At 44.5% G+C, this 11,767-nt stretch overlaps 1 protein-coding gene across 1 annotated transcript in view; it reads right to left on the bottom strand.

Moving 5' to 3' along the window:
- Nucleotides 1-9,813, bottom strand: part of LOC136747521 (mucin-2) — a 29,152-nt gene extending 19,339 nt beyond the window's left edge. Inside the window, exons 1-15 of the mRNA XM_066700401.1 lie at nt 9,677-9,813; nt 9,106-9,367; nt 8,693-8,807; nt 8,500-8,590; nt 8,039-8,148; nt 7,433-7,649; nt 6,980-7,105; nt 6,499-6,616; nt 5,883-6,021; nt 4,690-4,803; nt 1,742-1,811; nt 1,461-1,598; nt 887-1,051; nt 633-727; nt 414-540 (exon numbers count right to left, since the gene is read on the bottom strand). Coding sequence (XP_066556498.1) covers nt 414-540; nt 633-727; nt 887-1,051; nt 1,461-1,598; nt 1,742-1,811; nt 4,690-4,803; nt 5,883-6,021; nt 6,499-6,616; nt 6,980-7,105; nt 7,433-7,649; nt 8,039-8,148; nt 8,500-8,590; nt 8,693-8,807; nt 9,106-9,367; nt 9,677-9,752 — 1,963 coding nt within the window. The 5' untranslated portion in view covers nt 9,753-9,813. The remainder of the gene's footprint in view (nt 1-413; nt 541-632; nt 728-886; nt 1,052-1,460; nt 1,599-1,741; nt 1,812-4,689; nt 4,804-5,882; nt 6,022-6,498; nt 6,617-6,979; nt 7,106-7,432; nt 7,650-8,038; nt 8,149-8,499; nt 8,591-8,692; nt 8,808-9,105; nt 9,368-9,676) is intronic.
- Between the last annotated feature and the right edge of the window lie 1,954 nt (nt 9,814-11,767).

Genomic DNA, 11,767 nt, shown 5'->3' on the forward strand with positions numbered 1-11,767 from the left:
CTGACACATTCTCCATCGAATCAAAATATCCAGAATGAACAAGGATGTACAGATATAGAAAAGAATGGTGGAGGTAATAGATGTGTTATAAAAGCTTGCAATACAGGGGAAACAGTGTTTGAGTCATTTACGTGGATATTTGTGGATGCAAAGCAGTCAGAGTACATTGGATGCAACAGTTGCAAAGGCATGTATGAGCCAATCCTGCACACTGCTACTCTCTAGACGAACTGGCCTTGCCCTCAATATTACTTTTTAATGTCTTTAATAAAGGTTTTATTTCAAAATAATTTGTTATAAAGCTATGCCATCTGTGTGTTTTTCATGTCACCAGCCACCATTGCCTCAGACCTTGGTTATGCATGTGCTTATCCCCATGTTCAGCACCTACCCACCCCAGCCTGTCCACTCACCACACACAGGGCTCCACCACTTCTGCAGAGTCACACCCTTGATGGAGCAAGCGCGCACGTAGGCGGAGAATGCAGCGCACAGGGAGTCCTCGCTCCTCTCGCTGTTGCAGCCAGAGTATTTGCATTTCTGCAATTGCAAGTAGAGGCAGTGAGATAAACTGGCACAGCAGCGCTCTTGTGCACAGGAAGACTGGGAGTTTTCCCAGACCCGACCCTTACCTTGAAGTAGTCATTGGGGTCGACCACTTGATGACATTTGGCAAACTCGCTGTCCTTGCTAGTCAGCTTGGCACACCAGTAGTCAGCAAATTTCTCTGTGAGGACCAAAAAAAAATAATTCACCTACTGCTCTGCCAAGAGGTTTTCCCCACATTAATTATAATCACTGTAGATACAGGCAGTACTGCAGTAAAGCCACACCCTGCCCCTCCCCCTCTGTACATCATGCCACAGTGCCCTGCCCAGTCGCTCACCTCTCTCCACACTGAGGGCACAGGGGTCATTCAGCCGGTCAGCAGTGTCTGCACAGCTGGACTGGGCCTTCCAGGAGTTGGCGAAAGGGGCAGCAGTGCCCTCCACCACCCCGTGCAGGGTCTTGAAGTCATCACTCTGGTTGTCATTGAAGTCACCACACAGACCTGCGATGAGAACAAGACATTACAGGGGGGGTCTGAGACGTCTACCAAGTCATGGGTAGCAACGGAAATACGAAAGCGGCCCAGAAGACTGGGTGCTTGTTAACTGGACAGGGTCCCACCCTGCGAGGCCAATGAAGTCCTGGTCAGAACTGCAGCACCTGAGTTACAACTGTGTTCAAACCTCACGTGGCACCTGCTGCTAAATCTGTCATGGGATTGTGAGGTTATATTACAGCAAGGTGAAGCTTAGACACATTTAAAGGCATAAGGAATTATACCAGTAAATATCACTTGCATAGTAACACCAATAAGACTAATGTCACCATGGTAAGACTGGTCACTGCACTAGCACAGCTGCCATTCCTTAATCACAGCCTCCCATGGGAAAGGCCATGCAGGCCTGACGTACCGCAGGTGCTGCTCTTGTAGGACTGCTCCAGGGACACGTAGAGCTGCATGATGGGGACCACCTGGACCTGCAGCTGCAGCCCCACGCTGGTCTGCAGGATGACATGGAAGGAGGACGGCCTGAAGATGTGCAGGGTCCCTGAAGGGCGAGAAGAAACAGCAGCACGTAAATCCCAGCCAGCTTGTCTCCCAACAAGGAGATGCAGTTAGGCCTGCACTCAGCACCGCACACAGGGACGCTCTGGTCCTGTGAAACACTATAGCAAACACCAGCTGTCCTACCTGCGCTGTATGGAAGGCTGACTGGGACCTGGTTGTGGTAAACTTTCCCATCAGCTTTGAATACCCAAGCCTAGAGGGAAAACAAGACGTCCGTTAAATTCTGGTCTTGCTGCAAGTCAAAGACAAGAATCGATCAACTTGATGGTAAGAAAGGCAGATGGTGCTGTAGCCTCTTGCAGTGTAGAGGATTTTGGTCCCTTATCATGTGCTGTAGAATAGAGAGTGACATGAAGATGGGATTCCCATGGTATGGGAAAAATTGGTACATTTTGCGGTTTGGGATGATACAGGAGTGAAGCTCACGGGACCAGGTGGGACTGGAAAATTAAAATAATTAAGCTGTTGGGATGAGCAAGAATGGGATATAAGCTTCCGGTAATGGACAGGAACAGAACTATTCCCAGCAGACAGGAAGTATGATTGTTTTTTTTGTTTTTTTGCTCTTAAAAGTTATTAAACCCCACAGACTGAACACTGATACTGTAGGTCACACTGTTTGTCTTCTAGACAATCAATATTTGATCTCATAGTTTTAAACCAATTAACAGTTAGATAAAGAAAAGAATGGTGTAGGTAATAGATGTGTTATAAAAGCTTGCATTTCTTAAAAGTGACCAGGTGATATATAAAGCAATACAGGGGAAATAGTGTTTGAGTCATTTATGTGGATATTTGTGGATGCAAAGCAGTCAGAGTACATTGGATGCAAGATTTGCAAAACTGTGCTTTTAAAATGTAAAACTGATAAAGGGATGGATGGCTTTAACAGTACAGAAATGGCCCTGTTAAAAGTATTAAATGACGTGTTTCTGTCCTCCAACGTAGGCACAACACTGTTATTATTTTACTAGACTTACGTGCGGCTTTTGACACAATTGACCACCATTTAGAAAACCTTGTTGGCCTGTCTCACAATGTTCTATCCTGGTTTAAATCATATCTGTCAAACAGATTACAGATTAATGAAAACCACTCCAATTTAACTGATGTTAAGTACGGAGTCCCACAGGGCTCAGTCCTCGGATCTATACTTTTTTCATTGTACATGCTCCCTTTAGGTGATATCATTCACCAAACCTGGGTGTCATCTGTGAATCACACATTCAGGATGTGTTGAGATCTTCCTTCCTCCAGTTCAGACACATTACTTCACTAAGACAATTCCTCTCATTACATGACACTGAGAAATTGATACACGCATTTGTTACATCTAGATTGGATTACTGCAATGCCATTCTGTCAGGCAGCACAAACAGAGCTATTTCTGCACTTCAGTCCAAAATGCTGCTGCAAGAATCCTAACTAAAACAAAAAAACATGAACACATCACTCCAGTATTGGCTTCTCTTCACTGGCTCCCAGTGCACTACAGCATAAAATTCAAAGTTCTCTTATTAGCAATTAAAGCACTAGGGACTGGCACCTCCCGACTTAAAATATGTCCTTGTCGAATACACTCCAGGTCGGCCATTGAGATCCCAGGAAGCCGGTTACTTAGTGGTCCATAAATACACAAGAAATCCGCAGGTGGTAGAGCATTCAGTTATAGGGCCCCGAAACTGTGGAACAATCTTCCAGCCAATGTAAAAGATGCCCCCTCTGTCTGAGCCTTTAAATCATGGCCGAAGACTCATCTTTTGAGTCTCTGTTTTTCTATCCCATAGTGGCGCCGGTGTGCCATGGACATGCAATGCACAATTGTTTTTGGAGATGTTCTGCATTGCATGACCAGTATCTGAGCACAATTTATTTTTGTCTTCCAGCAATAGCCCCCTCTGGGGGTCCGATGAGGCACAACCCACCCCAGAGGCACCCCGCCATGGAGGGCTAGCAGGGCACCCACACCCCAAGGTCTGACGAGACATCGCCACCCAAGGACTGTTGATGCCCCTGACCCCCAAGGGCTGGCGAGAGTCCTCCTCCAGAGGGAAGACCACAGTCAGCAGCACCGTGAGCTTTCTGATCTCCTTGCTGCTGTAACAACTATATTACCTGGAGGGGAGGCAACCATTAGGCCTGGGCCTTAAGCCGTGGACCCCCAGGGATTTATTTTCTCATACATGCCATCCACAGGAGTTTTTGATTTTGTCCCCTCCATGCTGTATGATTTATTTCATATTGGTTTACTTTATTTTAGTTAATTTTAACTGTTAAAGGTCCATTTTTATTGTATTTATTTATTTATTTATTTATGATTTTCTTTTGCTGTACATTTGTTGTATGTTTACCTGTAAAGCGTTCCGTGGCTTCCCTGCAAAGGGTGCTATACAAATAAAAAGTTATTGTTTGATTGATTGAAGAGGCATAAATGCTCTACTACCTCGTCCAGCTATAATCAGACAAATAATATTCCCATCAGTGATGTATAGTGGCTCCAGGACAGTCTCTGGACATGCAGATCAAGAGTATAAAGATGTCAAGAGCTCCATCAATGAGGAGCTACAACATGTCATTTCTTTGTGTATTGTAACATGAGTAAGTGATTGATTACATATAGCTAAACGTAGCTTTTAATTTTCTGTAATGGAATTAATATGTACAGCTGGTATTGAAATCCACTATATAGGTTTTTAGAACCATAACATTTTGTTTATATAGGACACGATGGGACGGGAATAATATTTATATATATATATATATATTTGGCACGGGACAGGATGCAAAAAATTCTGACAGGAGAAGATGGGATGGGATTGAAACTGTAATGTCTGTCAAGTGATGGGACAGGACTCAAGAATCTCTCTACTGTAGAAGCAATAGCATCACTGAGGGGGTGACATATTGTGGACGATACTCAGAATTGCAGCTGTGCCTTCATGAATCTGAATCTCATTATCCACTCACAGACCAAGTCCAAAGTACCAACATTTACAGTAATGTAGAAGAGTGACACTCGGCAATCAGTGTGCACATACACACACACACAAACTCCACAGCACTGTACTCACATTGTTGTGGTCATTGTTCAGCTGCACAACCACACTCTTCAGACAGGTGTCGTATTCCTGGGAGCCACAGGGAACCAGCTCACCATAAACAGAGAACTTGTTTCCCACACAGTCCTGAGGACACAAGAAGAAAGTGAATTGCCTTCTGTAGCACATTCAGAAGGACAGTCAAAGAAATGCAGTTTAGGATTAAAACAAATGTATCATAAAACTTATATTCTATCCCTGCCTGGGGACATCCAATAAAGTACATAGTCCTGAAATTAAATCTTATACTAACAAAATTAATAATTATCCTATTAAAACAGTAATTTTTCATAGGCTTGGATATATTGCTTCCTCTCGGGGCCCTCGCTTTAACAATCTAATAAAAGTTAAGTCTGTCCGAGATTAAAATATGGATGACAAGAAATCTAACTGTTCATCATGCACTGAGGAATCTGAATAATGACAACTTTAATTTCTCCCCTAAGGAGATGGCACCAAACCTGGGTGTCATCTGTGATCTAAATCTATCCTTTGAACTACATATCCAGAATGTGTCGAGATCTTCATTCCTCCAGCTTAGAAACATTGCTAGACTGAGACAATTCCTCTCGTTACAAGACACTGAGAAACTGATACACGCATTTGTGACATCTAGATTGGATTACTGTAATGCCATTCTGTCAGGCATCACAAACAGAGCTATTTCTGCACTTCAGTCCAAAATGCTGCTGCAAGAATTCTTACAAAAACAAAAAAACATGAACACATCACTCCAGTATTGGCTTCTCTTCACTGGCTGCCCGTGCATTACAGGATAGACTTTAAAGTGCTCTTACTAACATTTAAAGCACTAAATTGAGCCATTGAGATCCCAGGAAGCCGGTTACTTAGTGGTCCCTAAAATACACTGCCTGGAGGGGAGGCAACCATTAGGACTAATCTCTCCTCCGTGCCTAAATGTTTTATTTATTTAAATGTTCACTTAGTTTATTTTAGATAATGTAAACTGTTTATAGGTCTATATTTATTTATTTTACTTTATTGTATTCATGAAGTTTATTTTGCTGTACTTTGTTGTATGTTTCCCAGTCTGTAAAGCGCTCTGTGCCTACCTGCGAAGGGTGCTATATAAATAAATATTGATTGAAATGGATTGATATTCTAAATTCTAAATCTGGTTTAACGGGCCAATGACTGCTGGCTACCTTGGAGATGATGTAGTAACAGTCTCCATGGAAGGTGAAGTCTTTGCCATCGTAGGTGGAGACGAGAGACCCCCCCTCCACAGAGCAGCTCCCAGGGCAAGGCAGGCTCGTGCAGGTCCATTTCCCTGAGTGGCACACACTGCAACAGCACAGCAGCACTCAGCATCACACAGTACACACACACACACACACAGGGACACACACACACACGCAAACACACAGGGACACACACACTGCAACAGCACAGCAGCGCTCAGGATCACACAAGGACACACACACACACACACACACACACACACACACATATACTAGTTTTTCCAATGGGGTATTTGCTCTTTTACAGCAAGATCCATCTCCTGCAGTCTGAAGTCCTGCACCTACTGATCTGTTCCCTTTCTGCACGTGTCCAGCTCCCTCCTATAGACTGCTCCCTCTCTGCTATTATATGGTTTGAGATTCATATGGAATGCATTTTAATGCTGATTACCTTTAAAAAGCTAGAAAGTGCTTTTGGGATATCTTGACATGAAAGGTGCTATATAACATTAAACTTCAATTGACCAGAGCCATTACACAGCAATAGCGGGCAATGCGCAGTCAAAAGAGGGTACTTTACCATTCCTCACAGTCCTGTGACACTGCCTCCCCCGGGCTGTAGTGTTTGCCGTGTCTGGTGCACTGGCACTGCTGCACTGGAATACAGCCCGTCTGCCCGATGTCATCAAACACCGTCCCTGCAACACAGCCAGCACAAGCAACCTGAGCCACAGTCTCGCCTGCAGCCCTCCTCAGTGAGACCACACCCTGTGACAGGGCTACGAATATGATGCTACACGTCAAATTACATTGAATATTCAGACTGCAGGTTTCCGTTCACCAGAGACACAATCTGACCGACCGATGAGCCTTCTGCTCACGGTTTACAGTGGTGTGGAACAGATCCCACCGCAGGGTCTTTAATACGGACGTGCAGCGGTCTGTTTGAATTGTGAAGTGCTTTGGGATGCACATGCACATCCTGACATGCTTATGAAATAAAGATTGTATTACACATTACAAAATCAGGGTCTGCCGCAGACAGGGATGGGAGCACCGACCTTGGGGGCAGAAGCAGCCGTCCATGTGGTGGTCCTCGCAGAGTGTGCTGGTGACCATGTTGGAGCAGGTGTCCATGCAGGGCGAGCCGCTCTCCTTGTACTCCATGTTGAAGGGGCAGTGCTTGGCTGCAGATTAAACAGACAGTCATGGATCCATACAACACAGTGCAGGTCAGCTCATCAACAAATAGAAAGGACAGACTAAAGGCCTGTGATAGCAGTGAGATTTCAGCAAACTGTGGCTTTCAATTATGGACATAATTGTGTCGTAGATCTGTTTAACATCTGTTTGAATAGACACTAGCTATAGACTGAGCAAGAGGGAGAGATTCAGGAAAAACAAAGATTAAAGTGAAATATGAAAGTATATCAGCAGGCAGTTGGGAACAGACACTTCCAGACCCTCCCTAACAGGACTCAACCCCCCCACCCCAGACAGGAGGCTTGTCTCACCGCAGAAGGTGCTGCTTCGCCAGTTGGGCGGCGTGCCGCCGGCATGGGAGCACTGGCGGGAGAACTCAGACAGCGTGCTGCACACACAGAAGTCATCCAGAGTCTTTCCACAGCTGCACATGTCCTGCATGCAGGCCTGCACATAGGGCTGGGGGTCCAACAGGGCAGTGCACTCACTCCAGGCAGGAGCCATCAGCAGCTGCTCACAGGCCTCTTGCTGAGGGGAGAGACACACAGAGTGAGAGGCTACAGACAGAGACGTGCTCTGTACAACGGCATGTACCATTGGCGGGCACGTTGTTGGGCCATCAGGCAGGTTCAGGTGGCCACACTTCTCGGACATGAGAGAGTCACCCACAAGAAAAGCAACATTCTATGTTTATTCCTTTATTTTATCAATAATGTTTCTACCAGAATCCACTGAGTGTGCGCATAAAGGCAAGCTGAGATTTCCCACTGAAAGTGGAGTTTGATGTGCAAGTTTATAGATGGGGAGAGGTGGGTGTGCAGGTGGGTGGGCAGGAGTGGTTTGTGGGCCCCTTGATTTTACAGGGCTGTGAAACGCTGCTGCAGAGGAGCCAGCAGAGCTTTGCACAGAGCACTCACATGCTGGGCACAGTCAGCGCTGGGCTCCTGCTCATAGGGGTCCTCACAGATGTCATTGGGCAGTTGGATCTTCTGCAGGTTGCCAAACTGAATGGGGTTTAGGGTGTCACCTGATAAGGAAAGGGGCAGAGGGAGGAGGGTTGGTGCATGTTGATTAGGATTACACTGTAGGAGGGGTTTGCATGTTTAAGTAATTTGACAATCACAAGGGGAGAAGCTCCTGCATCAAATCTAGGTATTCTGAATTAATTGTAGTAGGAAAATGAATGAATGTCAAATCCCACTTCACCCTTTGTTAGTCTAGTATTGATGAACAGTTCTACATTTTACACCAGGTCTCACAGTAACAGCATGCGACTCATTTATCAGCTGTAAGGCAAGACTGATTTGTTTTTCTAAGGTTATTTCTTTAAATGCATCTAAAAAGGCAATACTGTTAAACTAAAAGCAGACAAACTCACCATCAGAAATGAACTCATTGTAGACTGGGATGCCATTGTAATCTCCACACAGACCACAAGTGCGGTTCATGTATTTGGAGTCCAGTTCCAGCTGGGAGAGAGATGGGCCCAGTTAGAGTTCAGCAGGCTTCACATCCTGATGGTCAACAGTAATTGATATTAATTCCATCACTTCAGAGAATGGTTTCCTTACCATGATGGCATCGTCTCCGTTCCATGTGAGCGCTAGCCCCAGTTTAGCATAGAGCTTGGTGTAGTCCACATTCCTCTCCAGCTGCACCCCCGATCCATAGTAAGGCGCCTGGACACTGAGAGTTAGAATCACACCCAGTTAGTTTCCCCTGTCCGTGTGTAGACTGGACAAGAGACAGTGCTGTGTAGAACTAGAGACCCGTTTACATTCAGCAGGCTTGGCGATCTGGGTGTGGTTCAGGTGGCTCCATAGAACAAATTAAAGTGGAAATCCACTCCCCCCCAACACACACAAATACATATTCTAGCATATTAGATTTCGCAAGCACCAGTCAAAGATACATTGGATTGCTACTGTAAAGGGGAAAACTCTGGCCAAGTTTCAACCATTCATACTGATGGATTACTACTCACGCAACATCGTTCACCGTCACATGGGTTTTGCTGAGCATGATGTCCACGTCCTTGATTCTGATCACCACTTCGTTGATGGTGGGGTGGCCACCAATCTCCACACGACGTAAGTGCACCGAGAACTCCAGGTAGGACTCGTGGCAGTCAGAGGCCAGGTTGTAGTCACACATTCCCGGGAACTGGAACACGTCGCCATCGAAAGTCTTGAAGTGCTTGTTACCCCAGGTGCTGCATATTTTCTGGACGTGGTTGACAGGGCGCCCTGTCAGTAGCGCAGAAGATAATTAAGAACTATTATTGGAAGTCGCAAAGGTAAAGAGGAGATGGAAATGTAAGGACAATCTCAACCAGCACCAAGATTGTCGAGTGATAACGTTTATTACTGTCAAAACCAACCAAACGCATCTCTATTTACAGTGGCTTTTCAACTGGAGTTTTTTTAATCTGAAGACAAAGCTTTACTGAGCTTCTTGCAAGTAACCAAAACTCATGGAGAGGTGCAAGAGTTCCTCAAGAGTTTGGAGATAGATTCTGAAATACTGAGATAGTAACAACTAAATAAATATTTCACCTTTTTTCAATTGGGTTCCCAGAGTGCAGGTGATAGCAACACACAAAATGAAGATCTGCACTGCGTTCCTCCCCATCTTACTCAGGTGAGGGAGCTGCACAGGTCACTGTTGGGTCTCTTCCAGCGATCGTGGCCAGCCTGCGTACTCAACCTCTTTATATAGGCTAGCCCAGTCCTGTTTAACAGCTTAATAGTTGGGTGGGTCCTCCAGCACACACACTTCAAGGTAGCCCCTTTATTGAGTAACAGCAAACATCCCGCTATCTTTTGATCAGATTTCATATCAGATTTGGCATAGCTCCAGTGCAATGCAACTCGTGGAAATGTGAAAGTGACCCGGGTTCGTGCTGTGACTGGTTTCATGTGTTACGATTACACGTTGTTTCATCTCCAGCCCAATTCAGTTTGTAGAAGTGTGATGAAACTCCTTTTTTGGTAATTGGGGTTAAATGTGATTCTATAGTATGTGCTATAGTATATAACTGAACAGATCAACTAACATTAAACAAATATTAATATTGATAAAGAAATGCAAAACATTCCAAACATTTTATTCACTAGTGTCAGCCTCTCATTTGGTCTTATCCCCTTGACTATGTGATCCGGAATGCCTCATGATTTAGAACATAAGAACATAAGAAAGTTTACAAATGAGAGGAGGACATTCTCCCCATCATGTTAATTTGGAGTGATCCAAGGATAATATCCAGTCTATTTTTAAATGTTCCCAAATTTTCAGCTTAAACCACATCACTGGGGAGTTTGTTCCAGATTGTGACGCCTCTCTGTGTGAAGAAGTGTCTCCTGTTTTCTGTCTTGAATGCCTTGAAGCCCAATTTCCATTTGTGTCCCTGGGTGCGTGTGTCCCAGCTGATCTGGAAAAGCTCCTCTGGTTTGATGTGGTCGATGTCTTTCATGATTTTGAAGACTTGAATCAAGTCCCCACGTAGTCTCCTCTGTTCCAGGGTGAAAAGGTTCAGTTCCTCAGTCTCTCAGTAGGACATTCCCTTCAGACCTGGAATAAGTCTGGTTGCTCTCCTCTGAACTGCCTCTAGAGCAGCGATATCCTTCTTGAAGTGTGGAGTCCAGAACTGTCCACAGTATCCAGATGAGCTCTAACTAGTGCATTGTACAGTCTGAACATCACTGCCCTTGTTCTCAATTCGACACTTTTGACAATATACCCTAACATCCTGTTTGCCTTTTTTATTGCTTCCCCACATTGCTTGGATGGAGAAAGTGAGGAGTCCACATAGACTCCTAGGTCTTTCTCATGCGTTACTTCATCTAGATCTGTACCTCCCATAGTGTAATTATAGTGGACATTTTTGTTACCTGCATGTATTAACTTGCACTTGTCCACATTGAATTTCATTTGCCAGGTGTCGGCCCACAACTGAATATTATCTAAGTCCCTCTGAATAGCCTGTGCTGCCAAGATTGTATCTGCTGAGCCACCTATTTTAGTATCATCTGCAAATGTGACAAGTTTGCTAACTATCCCAGAGTCCAGATGATTAATATAGATTAGAAAAAGCACAGGCCCTAGTACTGATCCCTGTGGAACTCCACTAACAACCTCACTCCAGCTAGAAGCAACTCCTCTAATCGACACCCTCTGTTTCCTACACATCAATCAGTTCATAATCCATCTACTTACATTAGCCTAAATGCCTACAGCTTACAATTCGAGGATCAGTCTTTGGTGTGGAACCTTATTAAAAGCTTTTTGGAAATCTAAGTATATCATATCATATGCTTTCACCTGATTTACAGCTGCAGTTGCATGTTCAAAAAACTCCAATAAATTAGTAAGACATGATCTGCCTCGTCTAAACCCATGTTGACTATCTCCAAGAATATGGTTTTCATTAAGATGCTCCTCTATTCTCTGTCTAATCATTTTTTCCAACATTTTACAAGTGATGCAGGTGAGACTGATTGGTCTGTAATTTCCTGGCTCAGTTTTGTCCCCTTTCTTGTGGATTGGTATGACATTTGCCATCTTCCAGTCAGTTGGCACATCCCCTGTTCTAAGTGTCATTTGGAATAATTGATTTAGCGGCCTATAAATAATTTCCCTCATTTCTT

This window comes from Amia ocellicauda, chromosome 4 (assembly GCF_036373705.1).
Source record: "Amia ocellicauda isolate fAmiCal2 chromosome 4, fAmiCal2.hap1, whole genome shotgun sequence".
In the NCBI taxonomy this organism is placed as follows: domain Eukaryota; kingdom Metazoa; phylum Chordata; class Actinopteri; order Amiiformes; family Amiidae; genus Amia; species Amia ocellicauda.